This window comes from Haemaphysalis longicornis, unplaced genomic scaffold, assembly GCF_048455015.1.
Source record: "Haemaphysalis longicornis isolate Haplotype H1 unplaced genomic scaffold, Haemaphysalis longicornis Haplotype H1 scaffold_1, whole genome shotgun sequence".
Taxonomy (NCBI): domain Eukaryota; kingdom Metazoa; phylum Arthropoda; class Arachnida; order Ixodida; family Ixodidae; genus Haemaphysalis; species Haemaphysalis longicornis.
Genome location: NW_027526203.1, coordinates 254,536,151 through 254,555,347, shown reverse-complemented (window position 1 = coordinate 254,555,347; position 19,197 = coordinate 254,536,151). Strand labels below are relative to the sequence as shown.

Genomic DNA, 19,197 nt, shown 5'->3' with positions numbered 1-19,197 from the left:
AGGCATGTGGTGTACACCCCAACATCCAACACACATATTGGTCCGCTCCTCGTGCCACTCATTCGTCACACTACCCCCCCCCCCCTCACACTCTCCCCTTCAACGTCCCCTATATGGGGAAGCTGGGAGCTACACTGTTCAATTTGAAAGAACTGTTGTTAAATCACTGAGCTCCACCCCAGCCACGAAAGACGTATTTATCAGAGAAAAGGCAATTAATGTTGAGAAAGCTATCGAATTTCTCGCGACAGTGACGTGTTATGGGCAGAGTGACGCGAAATGGACCAGCGCCAAAAGCATATGCCCAAACGGATCTGCAGACCCCGGCACAATCGCCCAGTCACGTTTCCTGGCAGTGGCCTATAGGTTGGCGGCCGCCAGTCGCACAAACAAGATTCCCTGACGTCGCAGAGAAATTGCCGGAAAGTGGCTGTGGAGTCACCACTGCTGCGTGTGCTTTCCCTAATATCGGTGTAATTTCTTCAAAGCTCGCGATAAAATTGATGTCAATGTAATCAGGACAAAACAGTTTTTGCTTTAACGCCCTTCAATGCTATCGCGTTCTTTTTCGTTCCCTAGCGTGCCGTAAAAGCAGCTCTGTTCCGTGGTGGAGCTGAACGCTCTCTGGTGCTGCACCGCTCCCACGGAATATAGTGTAACGGAATAACGGACGGACCAGGTAGGGGACAGAATGACGAACAATTTCACTTCTGCTCTTATACATGGCGAAGCTGCGAGGCTCTAAAAAAGATCCTTATTGAAGGTAATTGTCTTAAATTAACCCGTAGACCTCCCTTGGGGCACGCTTGATTGCGCGGTGGCATACGTTCGGTAAGAAAACTTTCGAAAATTTGCGTCAATCAATTTCATGCCTAGAACGAAGCGGGAGCGATCCTCGAAGTACACTGTTAAAAATCGCCGCAGGTGGGCTTCACCACAATCCTCCAGAACGACCAATCATCGTGGCCACAGCTGCGCTGGATACTATTTTTTTTACTCTAATCGCATGCTGGGCCTCGTCATGAGCCATATTTGCGTATTTGGTCACGATGATTGGTCGTTCTGGAGGGTTGTGGTGAAGCCCACCTGCGGCGATTTTTAACAGTGTATGTCTGTGCATTCCAAAAACATGCGTTTGCTTCATTCAGGAAAATCACAGTGGTGGCAAAGGAAGTTTAATGTATTGACTCAGGAGCGAGAGGCAGCTGCTTGCAGAAGCTGCAAGCGGAAACCTGTAGATGGGATAATTTGTTGCCTTCAGATTTGAGGAAGAAACAAGTTGAGGACGTAAAGTGTTCATACTGTGCCTCTTTGTCATTATTAGCTTTAAGGAGCACTAAGTCATGATGACTGCTGGGTGTCTTTCCGAAAAGTAGTCACTCATTTCTGTGACGCCTGTGCCACGCAGCAGCTTTATTGACCATTGAACGCGCGCTTACAAGTGCGCCTAATGTATTTACAATGGGACACTCGACAGGCAGTTGGTTCAATGGCCTTCGGAAGGCCTTTGAAACGGCCGTGTAGCACAGGTATAAAACATCAGATTATCCAGAAGGGGGAACGACGCCGCTGTCGGTCTACAGAGAAGTTCAGACCCCTGCACCACGAAGTAGAATAAAAAAAAAACTTTAGTACTGGTTATCATGCGGAGTCCACTCTGTTGATGTGACCGGACAATGTTAAAAACAAGACATCATTATGGGGGGTCACGGCAGTACGAGACAAGCGAGTGGTCTACTCTGGACGATATATATACGCTTGTCGTATGGATCTTCAGAAGCCATTTAAAAATGTTTTCTTATCACCGTACGAATGTCAAGGCAGACGGACATGATAGTACCGCCGCCAAGGACGGTACTGAATAAAATGAATCTCACGTTCTGCTCAGGCGCAGGCCCACTGGGAATAAAAACGGAAGGATGTTATTATCGTTCTTCAACCCCGGCGCTGCAGATAACGAGCCTTGTCTCTGCTCCTTCTGCTTGCAGACGTGCGCACCATCCTGGACTCGGTGGTCGAGGAGCTGGAGGCCAAGCCCGATCGGCGCTTCATCTACGTCGAGATGGCATTCTTCAGCCGCTGGTGGGAGGAGCAGACGCCCGAGAGGCAGGCGTCGGTCCGTGCTCTCGTCGACAGCGGTAAGCCTCCACAGTGCCGCTCGAACCTTCACTTGTGGCCGCGTGGCACTAAAAGCTCGTGGCAGAGCGTTCGTTCGCTGAGGCAATCCCACAAAGAAGTTAAACCTCCAATCCCATGTGTGACGAGGACCTGCACTAAGCCTTGGTCCGACGGAGGTGACGATGACGTGTACCTCCTCTCCTGCACAAATAATTTGGGACACAATGCGAGAGTCTTTTAAATGCTTAAAAACATTCCTGAGTAGGATCGACGAGGAAACTCGCCTGCCCGTCTGTTACGGTTCAAGTGTCACACTGTCGCCGCACGCGAAAATTCTATTAATAGAAAATCACGCACCCCTCCGTCTAACGACGACGATGGCAATAGATGCTAAAGGCAGCTCTCTGGCATCCGCCTCTATTTGCACTAATCTATTTGCACTAATCTATTTGCACTCTATTTGCCCTTGCCGTCACCTCCACAACGGCTAAAACCGTCGTGAGCGACTCTGAAACAGCTCTCCGGAATTACGAAATTGGCAGGATCTCCAGTATACCGCCCTACGCATCTTATGCTCCGTCCAAGCCGCTCGTTTGCGCAACGTGCAAATAATCTGGACAGACAGCGGCCCAAGCATCTCTCCCATGCAACGAGCTAGCACATGGGGCGGCCCGAGGTTTCAGCTCCCGGGGTTGCCCTGACGACGCTGCTGGCTCAGACTAGGGGGCTAGGGACAGGCTGGTGACCTAACGGGACATCACTCAACGCTATCGCATGGAGCGCGAGAAATATCCCGCAGCGCATCCCACGCTCAGCAGACGTCAATCTGTAACCTGGCGTCTGCTGCAGGCTAACGCATTCCCCAGTCTTGCATTATTCAGCCACATTTATCCCGACATTTACAATGATCAATGCAAGTTGTGCGCCCAGCGAGCCACACTCACTCACATGATTTGGGCTTGTGATGCTCAGCCACGAACTCTACGAGCATGTTTACGAATCACCAGTATGGAGCAGTGGGATACCTGTTTGGTTAGCTCCGACCCCGAAATACGGATCAAGGTCGTCCAACTGGCCGAAGATGCCGCTCGCGCCACGGGCTGCAGGCCACCATCTGAGGGGGAGGAATTAAGGAAGGCTCCCACTTCTCCTTCCTCCTTTCACCCAGTTTTAGGCAAAATGAAGTTATTATCATCAACATCTCGCGAAGCTTTCACGTGATGGATTCTTTGGTTGGCCAATCCCTCACTGCGACTATGTGCTACTCCGGAGGTACGCAACGCTTGCTCGTCGGCCCAACGTTTGGGTTTGGGGTGTACGGGTGTACGGCGCGAATCGGTACCTGCTCGGCGTTCGCTTCGACCGGCCACAGTTTGAAACCTTTTTATTTTAGCAAAACTGTGGTACGTGATGCAAGTCCTTCATTGTTCGCGAGTTCAGGTTCAGAAGATACATCGCGTGTTTGCCGTGTTCATTTGGTCTTCAGCTTGGGAGCGTTCAAGTAGGACCAATCTTTTCCCGCGAGTTAAGGAGGGCGGAGTTGGGTTGTGTCGCATTTATATTCGCGAGCTTGTTAACCGGTTTTTGTTTTTACGGGGTACGATGACCCTTTCCTGCGAACATTTTTACAAAGTGTACGGTCAAATGCGTTGCCAACGTTTATTGTCTCGCCCGCAAACGAAAGCTGTAGCAGCCCTAAAGGCTATATGAAAGAGGTTGTAGACTCTTTCGGGTTTCTAGCAGTACGGTTTTCATTGGAGTACCCTGCAACAGTGTCAAGAAAGGCATTTATTAAAGACTTGAAGAATGTGTTGTTACCTGTTCCACTTTACCGATCAGTGTAAATATCTGTTCTTGGCCAGGACTTGTTATCTCGTGTTAAGAAGATGGCCGTCCCGGCGTCTGTGAAAACCTTTTTTTTAAGCTGCACACCGGTACACTGCCCGTTAAGACGTGGATGCAGCAGAAAGGCTTTTTTGTCTCTGGTCCTACAACTTGCACTTTGCACAACACACCGTAAACTGTTGAGCACGTTTTCGTGGAGTGCTGGGACGTAATCGTTTTCTGGGATGTGTTACAAAGTACCTTAAATATAGACCCTCCCGTTTGGCCCCAAGGCATACGATTTTTTTTTTTTGCGTACCTGGTGACAACAGTGTGCCATATGACCTCATCATGGCTCTAGGCTTGCATGCCATTTGGAGGTCGAGGATGGCGGTGCGCCACGCTGACCCTCACGTCCTCACTGTGAGCAAAGTTCGCTCGTTGAAGTGCACAAGTTTCAGACGCCCGATCTGGAATGGCTACCTGTACTAGAAGAACTGTGTACGTTTGATGTTTATTTTACGTTTTTCTGTCTGCCAAAGTTCGGCCGACGGTTTTTAATCTATCCGTGACGTGTATTGTGTGCGAAAAAAGGTCTAAATTGAGCACTCGTGTTAACTCGGGCTTCATAAAGCGAGGAACCCAGGTTCCATACCGGCCTTCGGAAATGTTTTCTTTTTCTTTCACTTTACCCGCGATCATTCATTGTCATCGTCAGGGAAAGTTGGCTTTCCTGCAGGGCGTATTGGCAAACAATGGCTTGATTGAGGACACTAGAGCCGCTAGGCTTTTCATAAGTTGATAACAGACTCGTTGCACAACCCCTGAAAAGAATGTCTTCCCAGCAATGCTTTTGTGTACAGTAGTGAAGCCGGCTTTAGAAGCGTTCGATGTATAGCACTCTGTGGGGATACATGGGGTCATATTGAGGTATTTCACAAAGGCCATCATACTTTGACATGATGCTTCTTACGTTGCCCCGAGAAAAATGTACTCCCAGATCGTATTTGTGAACAGCAGTGCCCTGCTCGTCGACGGCTGTCTCGCATAGCCCTCTTCAGCCGCCGACCACCCGCTGCCGCAAGCGGACATCGTTCCCCGTAAGATGGCGCTCCTACTCCTGGCAGGGGACGGGGGCGGCGGGGTCCGCGCACCACTGACACGACGGTGGTCAATTTGGTTTTACTGCATGCGCGGACAGACGACGATAGAGTCGGTCGTCATTTGGTGTGTATAGCTACGCTGTGTATGCGTGCGTGCGTGTGTATACGTTGTGTCACGTACTTTTTTACGCTGTGGCACATTGTCATTTACCGCCACCCAGTTATTCGAGCTTAAAAAAAAACCGCTGACCATGGTCAATCCGCTTCGGTGGGTGTGGGCCAATTTAGGAGGGAAGACGAAAAAAGAAGGGCAAGAGGACAAATAATAATAATAAGAAGACGAAGGCGAAAAAGAAGAAGCTCGCTCCGTGATCGCTTGCGGATTTGAGAAGAGCAAGCTTGACGAAGACAGCGAGTGAAAAGTCGTGCGGTAATGGAGGACAAAAACGGGGAGATGCAGAACATTGCCGTTGGACGCCCACTGGCCGAAAAAGCGGACGGGTGCCCGGCTGAGACATTCTCCATCAACGTGCGCAACATCATGGTCTCTGCCAAAGGGCAGCCCCGCCACTCTTCTAGCATCGGCCGTAAGAAGGTCGTTGGCGGTTTGCTGACCTGCAGTGGGGCTACCCTGGAGCTTTCGTCGCCGGGGTGCAAGGTTACGACTTCACGGCTGGGCCGCATCAACTGGCGGCAGGAGAGCGTGGCGGTGCAGTTCATCCCGGAGGATCTTCTGAGCCACATCAGCGTCATCCTGCTCCTTCGCCACCCGTCCGTCCAGGAGGCCCTGCTGCCACAGCCGACCTCGACGCCCCGACTGCCCGTGCGCAAACGCTCCATCACCACCATTGTCTCTTCCTGGTGGTGAGTAGCGGCCAGACACCCTTCGCCAAGGCGTTGTACATGTCGTTGGAGTTACTGGCAAGATTCAAGCCCCCCTCCTCGACGAGCATCTACATCCATGACATCCGTAGCATCAGCCGACAGGCGGGATATCAAATGGGCGGCCACCTGGTAATTGAGAAGTACTGTCGGATGAGAACGGCAAAAACGTGATTGCGAATATTTGCCAGTGTTAGGATGTAAGCCGATACTATTTGTACAGTGATATAAACTGAATTATAATGTATGTGAAATAAAACTGGGAAACGTAATGCTGAGTACTCATTTTAGTTGCTCTTCAACTCAATTGTGTTGTTTTCGTCACCACAGTGGTGTGTTGGTACCGTTTGCGCACAGCTAGTCGGGGCGTCGAGGTCGGCTGTGGCAGCAGGGCCTCCTGGACGGACGGGTGGCGAAGGAGCAGGATGACGCGGACGTGGCTCAGAAGGTCCTCTGGGATGAACTGCACCGCCACGCTCTCCTGCCGCCAGTTGATGCGGCCCAGCCGTGAAGTCGTAACCTTGCACCCCGGCGACGAAAGCTCCAGGGTAGCCCCACTGCAGGTCAGCAAACCGCCAACGACCTTCTTACGGCCGATGCTAGAAGAGTGGCGGGGCTGCCCTTTGGCAGAGACCATGATGTTGCGCACGTTGGTGGAGAATGTCTCAGCCGGGCACCCGTCCGCTTTTTCGGCCAGTGGGCGTCCAACGGCAATGTTCTGCATCTCCCCGTTTTTGTCCTCCATTACCGCACGACTTTTCACTCGCTGTCTTCGTCAAGCTTGCTCTTCTCAAATCCGCAAGCGATCACGGAGCGAGCTTCTTCTTTTTCGCCTTCGTCTTCTTCTTATTATTATTTGTCCTCTTCCCTTCTTTTTTCGTCTTCCCTCCTAAATTTACCCGCACCCACCGACGCGGACTGACCATGATCAGCGGTTTTTTTTAAAGCTCGAATAACTAGGTGGCGGTAAACGACAATGTGCCACAGCGTAAAAAAGTACGTGACACAACGTATACACATGCACGCACGCATACACAGCGTAGCTATACACACCAAATGACGACCGACTCTATCGTCGTCTGTCCGCGCACGCAGTAAAACCAAATGGACCACCGTCGTGTCAGTGGTGCGCGGACCCCGCCGCCCCCGTCCCCTGCCAGGAGTAGGAGCGACGGGGAACAATGTCCGCTTGCGGCAGCGGGTGGTCGGCGGCTGAAGAGGGCTATGGGCTGCGTCAATGTAGCGGGTGTCTCGGGGCTTGACTCCAAGCATCTTGCGAAGCATTCGGAAGCGTGCCTGTCGGCGACCCTGATTATGGACGGTGTGCATATTCTTGGGGACTAGGGTCGACGGAGATACAATTGCGTAGTTCTGGTGGATGCGATGGCGGGGGTTGTGGGTGTCTGGAAGTTGGTAGCCGAGGTGACGTAGGAGGTGATCGCTAGTGTGTGTGAGTTTGAGCCGTTCAATCCTGGTGACATGATGGGCCTCTCGGAGTTCGTCCCAGGGGTTATGTATCCCCATCTTAAGAAATTTGGCCATGGAAGTTGTCGGAGGAAGCCCTAGTGCTAATTTATAGGCTTGCAGGATGATTATGTCGAGGTTTTTTGGATATCGCTATTTTTGAGAGCCAGATATAGGTTTAGTATATGGTGCGGCAAATTAGTAGGGCTCGAATGAGGCGTACGAGGGCGTTTTCTTTCAGTCCTTGTCGACTACAGTTAAACCTGGATGTAACGAAATTGGCAAAAGTTCGCAATTTTCGTTACATTCAGGTTTCGAGTGGAGGCTCGCGGGAATGAAGCAGAAATGAAGCCAAAATGCTAGACAGCAGTGAAGGTAAATACACCCTTCAAGGATTTATTTCGCAGCGAAAAACTGCGTGAGTTGCGCCTGCGACTTTCGCATGACCTTAATAAGCGCCCAAAGAAAACTTCATGACATGGCTCTCCAAAAAATAAGGTTATTTATCCCCGCCTTAACAAACGTAACTAAAGCATCGCTTTTGCCTTTTGACACTTTTCGGCGCCTTACCGCGTTTCAAGAACTCAACTTGTGCTGATAGGGGGCCTTTTTGAGAACTTGATTCTTTTTTCCGCACTCAAAATTGTTGGGAGGGTGCTAGTTTGGATACTGTACCAGGGGGCGACATTCTCTTTCTCGCCGGTGGAGACGGCATTTAAAATTGTGCACTTGTCTTGAAAAGACACAACTTTTAGTTTTCTGGCAGTAGAACTCATCACTGACAAACCGATACCACAGGTATCAGTGGAGACCTATAGCACCTCAAAACTTTCGAACCAAAACCGCACTGCCACATAGAAACGCGCGGTAGTTTGCTGTGCGGGCGAAAAAACCGTGGTGTAGTTACTCTTGCTGCCTGGTGTGGTGTCACGCTATAGCACAAGCGAAACCAAAAGTGGATGCTACGTTATCCACGGGATGGCGCTAGCCGCTCCGTTCGTCATCACCATCATGACGAATTTCGAACGTCTGGAATTCCAGACGTTTTCGTTGGTGCTTGCTCCTTTCAGTAGTGCTAGTATTCGTTTATCTGGCCGATGTTTGATTAAAAAAAAAAAGCAATCACATTTCGTTAACCGCCGCAATATTTTGTTACACATAGGTCGCAAACACACGGGCTACAATGGGGGTGGCAATGGGGAATCGTTAAATCCAGGAATTCGTTACACAGGGGTTCGTTACATCCAGGTTTAGCTGTAGTAGCAATGCGCCTGATGAGGTGTGTGATTAGTAATAGCGTTCCTTGTAAGTAATGGATGGTAGAAATGCTCGCGCCGTCCGATGGGATAGTGGGTCCCAGAACGCGAATTGTAGGTGTGGTTGGGATGAGAATGCCATGCAGGCTTAATTCTGGGTCTGGGAGGGGTTGTCGTTTAGGGCCGGGCGTGTGTTTTTGTAAAACAAGGACAGATTTCTCTGGGGCACATCTGAGCTCGGCAAAAAAAAAAAAAAAAATTCCCGCGCCTTCTCGTGAGGGGAACACGAGTAAATTCAGAGCATTGGGGCCTCAGTACTGGTTGAAGGCAGTGTTGCTTCCATCGCTTCTTCCGTGATGCTGGAGTAGCAGACACGAGTAAACGTGGAAGCGAGCGTCAACCAAGGAAGGAAGGAGCAACGCAGTGACGGAAGCACGAGCGACCGCTAGCCGCTTTATATTTGCAGCGCGCAGTAGAGGGAGAGCAGTACGGGGGGGGGGGGGGGGGGGAGCGCGCATGCGCAAGCAGCGCGCCCTTCCACGCCCCACCGCGCTGCTATCACGCACCTGTTACGCCGAGACCGCGACGGAGCGAACGGGCTGACTACGACGCATGCGCGCGCCAGCTGCTGTTGAGAGAGAGGAGGGAAGGAGGAGAGGCGCACCTGCTGCGGACGCGGAGCTGTGGACGCCGTCCGACGCAGGAAGAGGCGAGGCTAAGAAATGCTCTGCATTTAAAAGAGCGGTGAGGGACGGAGCGGGGCGTTGTGGTGAGCCAACACCGACTCGATATAAAAGCCTGCGCACAGAACGGTATATATACGTCACGCTGGCACGCTTCCATTGGTTTTCGTCTCAGATAACAGCAGCTACCAAAGACGCGACCAACGGGATACTTATAAACTTGGAAATAGCAGGAGTCGATAACCACGTTGTCCGATCAGTCAGTGTGTGGTGCTGGTATGTCGACGGGGGCGGAAGAAACCTCAAAGTCGGCTAAGGGCGAGGCGAGAGCAGGGCCAGCGTCATTTCTTGAGGCAGGACTTCATGAGAAAAGCCAAAATTATGGGGTTGAAGGCTGACCTCGTTGTTACCGACTGCCGCGATGGTAAAAGTCAACCGCACAGTGCGCGTAACACGTTGATGATGAGAGAGAAGATCCCGCTGGGGACGGGTGGGCTTAAACGGACCCTGCTACACTTTTTTCAGCTTTTTTGAAATCTTAAATGCTTGCAGAGCGTGGTCACCGAACACACCCAGTACTTAGATTAGGGGCCGCAAAGTACCTCAGCCAAAAATTACTGCTCTATGCCCATCAGATAACTTGTAAACTCGCTCAAAAAATTTTTATCTCTTTCCCGGTCTTGGTGTTCTTCGACGGCTAGAAATACGTCACTATGGCCATGTAGTGACTGTTGGATGGTTTTCCTTCAGTTGCAGCAATGAACGCTTTTCGATAGCAACTTAAAAAAAAATACACAAAAACAAAGCAGAAATGTAAGGCGTATCTGGTGCGACGAGCAAATCACCCAGTGCCGCTCCGTGCTGGCGATTAAGCTTTCGCAGTGGTTCCAGACGCGAAGGAAAGAGTGAAAGAGCTTGTTGAAAGTGTTGCAGGGTCCCTTTAACGACAACGTGATGTAAGTCACGACTCTTGGGTGCAAGCGAATGTGTTCCGTAGAATAAAACTTGTTGTCGGTCTCGTCTTAAAGAAAAGGATCAGCAGCCAGACCGAGTCAATAGAAACCGATTATGGCGGCGGGATATGATAGGAAATAATCAAGTCCTAATATAAGGTCATGGGGCAGTTTGCAATTACTCTGGATGAAAAAACAAAACAGTTGGCTGGCATGCGTCACACGAGCGGTGCACAGGCAGATGACTTGTATGCGGCTGAAGTGGACGGGATTGGAGCCTTTAGGAGGTGACGGTGTATGTCGGCTCGCCTGTTTTCGGCGCCCATTTTTTTAGCCTTTGCCTTTACAAACAATTAAATATTTATTTTTTAGTTGAGAGAACGCTGTTATTTTGAGTTATGTGCTTACGTTTCGCCAGAATCTTTACAAGGTTTCCTTGCGCTGCACAATGTCGACATATATAAGCCATGCCACCGGCACGAGTAGTTGGGAAGCGTCTTGCCCAAATGTGCCTCGGGTTTATGATCTCTGTTAAGGCAGAAATGCCTTTTTTCAATGATGTATGGTCCCCAGGAGATGAAAACGTCTTCAAAAAGGGACACACAAAAAAAAAACATGATGCCAAAAACATGTTGGAGATCACCAAGATATGCTTTGCATATAAAACGTGTGACGAAGCCGAAGATTGAGGAAGGATCTCTTCCCTTATTTCTGCGCTACAGTTTACCCCCCCCCCCCCTTTCTTCTGAGTTCTCTCTCGTCCCCTAACAACACTTATCCTGCGGCAATCACTGAAATGCATTGAAATTGCCGCCCTATTTTCATAGACGTGGCCGTTGCTTCTATGCTAAAGGCCACAATTTTTGTTAACAAGAAGTTTTTTAAAAATTTTGTTGATAAAAAGCAACTTTCCTACTTTTATGCTATTCAATTACCTACTGATAAGAGCTATTTTTAAGGAAGGTTGCCTGTAGAACGTCTGTGCACGACCTTTGCATCCTGTATACCGGGTTGCAATGAGACCCATAGCCCGGCTCCCCCAGCATTCCTGCATAGACATCTTGGAGCAAGCGACTCCACTTTCATTTTTGTCACACTCTTACACTCTTGGAAGAGACTAAACGTTGACATCAATGTAAACTCCACCTGACCCCCCCTCCCCCCCCCCCTTCCCCCCCTGCCCCAACACACACACTTCCCTCAAGAACAAGCGCTTCAGAGGTGGGACCTGCTTATCAGTCAAGCTGACCATTCCCGGTGTCTCCATTGGTTCCGCCTTGGGAACGATCAGCACTCCGCCCCATACGACTCAGACCCATTGCCCGCCGAGACGGAGAAACACGAGAATATGCAGTACATAGCAAAACTGGCCCAAGACAAGGCTCCGGATAAGTTAGACATCTTTATTCTTTACCAATCCCTCTGTCGACGGAACTGAAGCGTCTATTGCCTGGGGACGACCGAACTGCCTACTATAAATGAAGACGGATCACCGACACATACGGGTACTGAAAAAAAGCCGAACTCTTGGGATTTCTTGGCGCGCGGCAAGAGTTGCAACAATCTGAACTGAATGGAAGCAGCAAATAACTAAATAAAAGCTAAATAACTTATTTAATGAAAGGAACGTAACGTTATACAAACGGCGCTTCTCCGTTGGGGCTTGGATGGCGACTGGTCAGCACATGGGTCCCACGTAAGTCCCAAAACCTTCAGTACTCTCGACTACGAGGCACAACACCAAAGGAGGCCCAGATCGCACGCAAATGACCGACAAAAGCATGCTCCGTCAGCTTCAATGCTACACCAAAATGCAACTCAAGAATCGTGTTTCTTCTGTAAAACTAACGGCCATACGACGCAACACTGCGGAGAAACTGCGGATAAACAAAAACAATAAAAGTAAAGAAAAGGCCTCTGCAGTCCGACGAGAGGTGCTTCAGGGGCACGAAGAAAGTTCATCAGGCCCGAGTTCTGTTGCCTGTTGCCCGGCCGCGTGAGCGGCAAACTGCGGGAGAGGCGGGCAAGCCTTGGTCAGCACGCCGATGACAGATGTTCGCAGCGCGATTGTTTGCGTGCTTATCGTGCCGTGGACTTTACGTCAACCACACCACGCCCTAACGTATTGACAACGATCGTGTGATGTGCTTCGGGTGAGCTGATCAAGGACCAAGGTCCCGTTGCTACACTGAGGCGACGCAGCTTCTGAAACAACGTTTGAGCAACTCTGTGCGCGACAACGTGCCATCGCATTGACTGTGGAACGATGGCAGCTCAACCGGGCTCCCGAAGGACGAGGAAATGTTTGCTCCTTACTTTATGCAGCTTATTCATTTGTTGAAATCATTTAAAGTGTGCATACCGAATACAAAATAAGGTAGTGGCAGGAATGTGCAATCCGGCTGCTCTGCAAAACAAGGCCATTTTGGAGAGAAGAACCGACGTTACCAATTCCACGAAATACAGGGTCACTGTGAAGTAGCTGTTCCAACGAAGGAACGCACGTATCCCTCGATGGAGCACCAGTTATGGCGAGATCGTTGTATTATGCAAAGCTCGCAGTGGTGGCAGAGAGAACAGAAGAGTTGCCCAAATTGAACAACACAACCTTCAAAGTACGATTAGGCAAGGCCGAATCCAGTTAACTTAATAAAGCGTGCACGTTCTCCTACGTTACGAAATACATCGCGAGCGGCAGGGCGTAAATCAAAGTGTCTACAAGAATTAGCGGCGGCAGCAGTTCGCGGAAGTGTTCCTTCATTACCGACTGTTGGTTGTTGTTTTGAGGGCTCCGACTAGCACCCTCCCTCCGAGCATGTCGCTCCCAAAGACGGGCAAGTGGGACGTAGGCTGCGGCGCACCGATCACAGCGGAGTCTGGGGAACCCTGTTGATGCCTGTTGGCGCGTTGGCCGGGCAGATTACGTGCGCACACTCAAGCTATGCGCGTCTACCGCACCATCGCGACAAGAATTTAGATGAGCGCCGTGCGCCTCGTTAATTTGTTTTCCGCCTCATCCGCGAACCAACGAGCGTTCATTGTTGACGGCTTTTTCGAGGCTCTGCTCGTTGCACTCGTGTGGCAGAAACTAGCCGCTTCGAGGTTAGAACGTTAAAAGGATCGCGCCGAAGGAAAAAAGATAAAGTATAATTGCGAATCCCGATTGGCCTCTGCTGGACGTTTTGTCTTCACTTCTCAGCCACTTTTATTGAAGCGCTTTTTCTCTAGCAACAATGGCGCATAATTACTTAGGAGTTTGCATTAACGCTGGCAACGTTAAACACGCTGGCACGTTTTTTTTTATTTCTGTTGTTTTAGTATAGCTGCGAGGGAATTCTCGGAAGTTATCCTAAGAACGCAATCCACGGTTGCTGTTCTCATTCACCACCAATTTTTTAGTTTGTTCCCCATTACAGGCCACCAACTCCTGGCGACCGAATTTGATGAAGCCGGCTATCCGAAACTTTTGGGAGTTCGCGGCAGAAAGGGGGGAAAAAAAAGTCTGCGAAAACGTTCGAGTCACTAAGAGGCCGATGTCGCTTACATGGTTTCTTTGAGACTCTGTGTTAGACACAAGTAAAGAGGTTTTCCAACAGGGAGGTTTTGCAAAAGTAAGAAAAGAAACTCATTTGGAGCAGCGGGTAGCTGTGAAATTGAATTCTCTGTGTCGACCGCATGTTGTTGAAAACGCTTCGGGGGAACCGAGATAAAACGCGGAAAAAAATATCGGCTTCGGTGGCCCTAGAGGGTTGGGCATCCAGTGTCTCTTTGTAACCGCGAGCGCCGACATTCGTTAAAGGGCTTCGTCGGCCCTTAGCGACGTCAGAGAAAGTTGCGCACATGGAGGTCTCCGTAAAACGTAGCGCTTGTCGTTTTTCCTAGGTGCATTTGGTTAACGGCAAGAGGCCGGAGCAACTGCCTTATGGGCGTCTCGATTAAATACTAGCGCAGCCTTCGGCTGAAGAGTCCATGCAAGGTCTCTTTTTAAAAGCGGTTCTCCGGCTCTCACATCGATCGAAATCCAGTGATGATATCTGTCGGATAAATGACTTTGGTTGTTTATTATGTACTAGAATTATGATCGCGAATAAATACGGTGCGCTCCCTGGAAATTGGTGACCCGATATCATACGGTGGCTTCCCTTATTGGCGATAAATGAATATACATCATCTGCGGATAGCGGCTTTGTTAACCATATGTTCCCCTCGAATGGGCTGAGAGAAAAAGTAGGCATTCTTTCATTTTTTTTTTCATTTTTTGCGTTCAAGCGAATTTAATGAAGCTACTTGAAACCGGGTATCCGCCAAACAATTTTTTTAAGGCGACCACTTTAGTGTAATGATTAGCAGCGTCAGCTCTAGCCGATACCGCGAATGATTTTTGCGCATCATTTTGGCAGCATTAGAAGAATTTATTTACAGATAACCACTGCTACTTAGCCATGCACGCCGCTCAACTTCACAGTGCCATTATAATTGGCGAAGCTTCACCCTGGCTATGAACAGTGTCGTTGTGGAAGGAGGCGTTTTCGTTTTTGTCGTCTCCTTCAGAAAAAACTGGTCGGAAATCGAACCAGCGACCTCATTCTCTGTCTCACAGCGCCTCAACCACCGCGGTGTTTGCCGTCTGAGAAGGCGTTGCTCAAGCTGACGATAGTTACACTGTCGCATTGGTAATTTGGTGTGACAGACGGAACCAAGGAGACTATTTCTCTTGGTAGTTGGCTTAGTCACGTCAGGCCAGAGAAGCTGCAGATGCAGGCTCCGGTTTCCCGAGCCTGGATCTGCATCTTTGGTTTCACGAGCACGCACCGCGTGACATTGATTGATTTTTTGACTCCGCATGATGCCACTGGGATAGATCTCGCTCTATATTGGCGCTTACGCTCACGCGCAAGAGCTGGCTTGCTGTCTAGGGAACCTGCTCCGTTTGTTATTTTTCAGCAAGGAAGAAAGCGCACTCCTATCGTATTGACATGTGGCACAGCTATAGTATGTGCAGCCAATTATCCGGTGGGGGCGCTTACGGGCTATACACACTGTCTGACTGCGAGGCGGGTGCGCTTGATTGACTCCCAAGTCACACGGACTGTGATACGCCCTCACACCTTGCGTATGTTCTCAAGGATAAAATGGGTGAGGAGGGCTATTGATATTTTGACAGCGCATGCATGGCAGCCACCTGGGGGAGCATATGATTAACAGGCCGTGGAACGTAATACTGAGCTCATTACAGTGTCCTCATTGAGGGGCACCCATAGCGGCGATTCTGGTAACCGAAATGTTCCTCCGCATCTCGACACCACAGACGTGTTTGACGTACAATGTAAAGTTTCAGATTTTAATTAGCGCTTGATAGGTAAACTCAAGTAATGTAAATGAAATTTTACTTGAAATTTGCCAGAAACATATAATGTTTTTATTTTTACGACGTTCAATAAGATCAGAGCCATTGGTGTTAGTGCAACAGCATCATGAGAAGGCAGTACGTGTCCCTTCATTACTAAGAGGCCAACTCGCTGCATCGGTCCAAACTTTTGGTAAGCTAGTGGATCACATTATCGAAAACAAGTGAACAATAAAAACAAACCATTGAAAATGGCGGTTTTACTTATTACCGCGCTGATAGATTTCAACCCTGAGAAGTGAGTGGATCGGCGGCAAAAGCAGATTGAGTGATGTTCGTCACTTCAACACACGTCCTTTCGCTCGCCTTCAGGCCAACATTACTGCATCGCCTAGTGGTATTAATGCTAAGTTCAGCTTTAAAAATGTTTAACTTCGGTCTTTACTTTTAGAATACCGATGAAGTGTTTGCATATTTATTGGACCCATATGTACATACGTCACCGATCGCTTACGGGATGGGGTCCATGGAACGTCCGCATGGGCAAGTACATATATAATACAATTAGTTGCTAACCAAATTTGGAAGGTCTCCTGGCGCCAAGAAAGCAAAACTTCGGGAGTCTCTTACCAAGGTATTCCAACACAACGCTTACTCATGCTTGGGGTAGGCCAATAAGAAAGAAAGCTGCCCTCGCCATGCCAGGAATGCCGCATTGTTGCTTGCATCCTCACTTCCTTGTTTCTTCATGGTTTCACATAATAAGAAGGTCCGTTTTCGTCTTTTACACTCTCCACGTCTTTGTCTAGAGAAAGGATTGCCTTTTTTTTATGGGCAGCTTTTGCCGCTTACGTCGATAAGATCACTTGCTATGCTTGTATTGGTTAATCATCAAAACACTGAAGAGGCAAGAGCTTCTCCTATTAATTTCCCTTCGTGCATTTCTCACGTTCATGCATTCGATGAATGTTAAAGATTATTGAGTTCAAGCAAGTAGCCGACACGAGCTACACATGCCCAGAAAGAAAATTCCGGGTGTGTTTGGGTAGTCCAGACGTAAAGTTCAGCCGGCTATAGCTCCAACTTTACGTGCGTGTAGATCCATAACCCGACAGTCACGTTTAAAACGATCTTCAAAGGATTCGCAGACATGTTACGTAGCCCTCTAGATCATATTTATAGCACTCGCAGAATCCTGCCCTTCGTAATACGTCGCTGCTTCCGCGACTCGGTCCGTGGCACCCACACGCTCTAGCCAAGCGGTTCTGAGCTCGGCTGAGTGCCGTGTACGTGCACTTTCGCGTTCAAATTACGCACTGTAGCGGCATAGGCGACTCGAATGGGGCGTCAGCCCTCTCTCCCTGGTCACAGCGGGCTTGAGCCATCGAGAAGCCGCCTGGTAATAGCCCCTTTAGTGCTTGCTTCGCCACATAATTAGTCGTGGTGCGGTGATGCACGCTTTACAGGCACAGGCCCTGCATCCGTGGGTGGTTGGTCGGTCGTTCGCGAAATGGCACCTTAAAAGGCACGTAGAAAGCATCGAATTTGGAACAAAATGCGATGCTTTCCCACCGTCCCACTGTGATCTATGGCTTCGCAATGCGTGGGGCATTACTTGAGCTCTTGGTAAGCAAGTTAAGACGTCCTCTAATGCGGGGAGCAGTGGCGATTCGTTAGCGTGCAATGAGGGGGGGTGGGTGCCATTTGTTCACTCACGTGAGTAAATGAATTAGGAGCGGGATCATGACCTCGTGAACACTGGTGTTTTATTCTGTTGATCCGGTGACCCTCGTGGTGTCCTTGTTAAGCCGCAGTCAGAGTGAAGTCATCCAGCTTCGTACAAATACCTTCGTTGCGAGCAAAGGTGGCGTTCACGATTTTTTTAAATATTTGACGGCGTCACTGGGGCTCAAAAGGCGGTATTTTGGCCACGTACACGCCTTCCGTTGAGTCGGCGGTAAAATGATTGACGTTTTGTGTCTCACCTGGGGCTGCCGGTAGGGGAAAATAAAATAACATGGGCAGATAAAATCTTTGCACCTTGAAGATTGGTAACAAATGAGACGAAGATAGGCCTCAGGCAAGACGTATTGTTGAAGAATGCCAGGTTTGGAGCGTTTATGAATTATCATAGAGCCGGGTTTCCCCGCAAGAAACCTGAATTATCATAGAGCTTCCCCGCAAGAAGACCCTGTGTGCAGGGGTGCACCTTTTACAGGCCGTTTGCTTCGTTCTAATGGCGTCATTTCTGTGACGGATATGAAGTCAGTCAAATATTGGTGTATCCAGGAATAAAACACTTTCGTGTTAAAAAATGAGCCAGACGTTGCTAGAAAAGTACACGGACGTTCATACGCCTACCCAAAGCCTGGGGCCGAAACCTACCAGCCGAGCCAGCATAGTCCTACATGATGCCTGGAATTGATATGGGCTGCTGTTTATTTTGTAACGGCGTATTTTGGTCAACACCTGCCGCTACAGTAGCATGCCGCTCGGAGGGAAAAAGTCGAGGCGTTGACGAGGTTATAAAGTTAACTGTTTTAATTTACGGGCAACATTGGTGACATTTAGCACATACAAACTTGAAACAATTACACTTATTACATAGATGAGAAAGACAGTCAAAAGATTAAGAGTACTTAGCGGGACATGGCTGACTGGATCTCGATCTCCCGGCGGGAGGGCACGACGACGAGCAGCAAGGCTCTGGTGCAGCTGCCGCCCTCCGCCCCCAATAGCCAGAGGGGCCGCGTTATATTCGCTTAAGTGGTCTGGTGGGGGATGTATTGGGGGAAAAAGTGCATCCTGGAGAGTGCGGACGCTAGGGAACAAGGCTTTCTGCAGCCAATCGGGGAGACGCTTCTTAGCTCCAATCAGACATGTTCCCGCCAAAGTGAAAAGGAAAAAATCAAACACAGAAGACACCAAGTTCGAACTCGAAGGCGCCCGTTTCTGGCAAAAGGATTACTGTTGAGAATAAAGTAGTGCATACAAACTCGAAAGGGGAAAGACAGGAAGGTCGTCGGAAGAACACTGAAGACACGGAGCCCGAACGCGACCAGCGCACAGGCCACGGGGGGGAATGGAACGCCGCGGCCGCGGTAACACAAGCCGAGACGATGGCTCGCGCCCTCAACATCCGTCGTCTCCTGGTCGGCCGACGGGCTAACACACGCGCCGGAGCCGTTTCTCAGAAAAAAGGGCCAGGGCCCAACCGCGTCCGAAGCGCTTTCACACAACACACTTGGGAGGAAGAGCCCCGGCGGCGGCCACAGAACGCAAAAAACGAACAAACAACATCAAGAGACCTCGGCTTCGCGACAATTTAATAAAAAAGGATTAGCATCGGTTTCGCAGCATTCGGCGCATTCGTAAACAAAATAGTCTCTTTTAATGACTGCCATTGAAACAGTACTTTGCCTACGAATACGTATGCGTAAAGCGCACAGACGATTAAAAACCGAAGCTGGAGTATTCCTAATAGTAATATCATTGGGGTAAGTATATTCCTGTTATTGTGTAAATGTCGCTATTTTTAAACGAGATAGCCCTTACTGAACGTCCAAC

At 49.5% G+C, this 19,197-nt stretch overlaps 1 protein-coding gene across 1 annotated transcript in view; it reads left to right on the top strand.

The window, feature by feature from the left end:
- The window catches only part of LOC144144444 (lysosomal alpha-mannosidase-like), a 522,591-nt gene that overhangs the window by 410,515 nt on the left and 92,879 nt on the right, over window positions 1–19,197 (top strand). Inside the window, exon 3 of the mRNA XM_077675887.1 lies at window positions 1,989–2,138. Within this exon, the coding sequence (XP_077532013.1) occupies window positions 1,989–2,138 (150 nt within the window). The remainder of the gene's footprint in view (window positions 1–1,988; window positions 2,139–19,197) is intronic.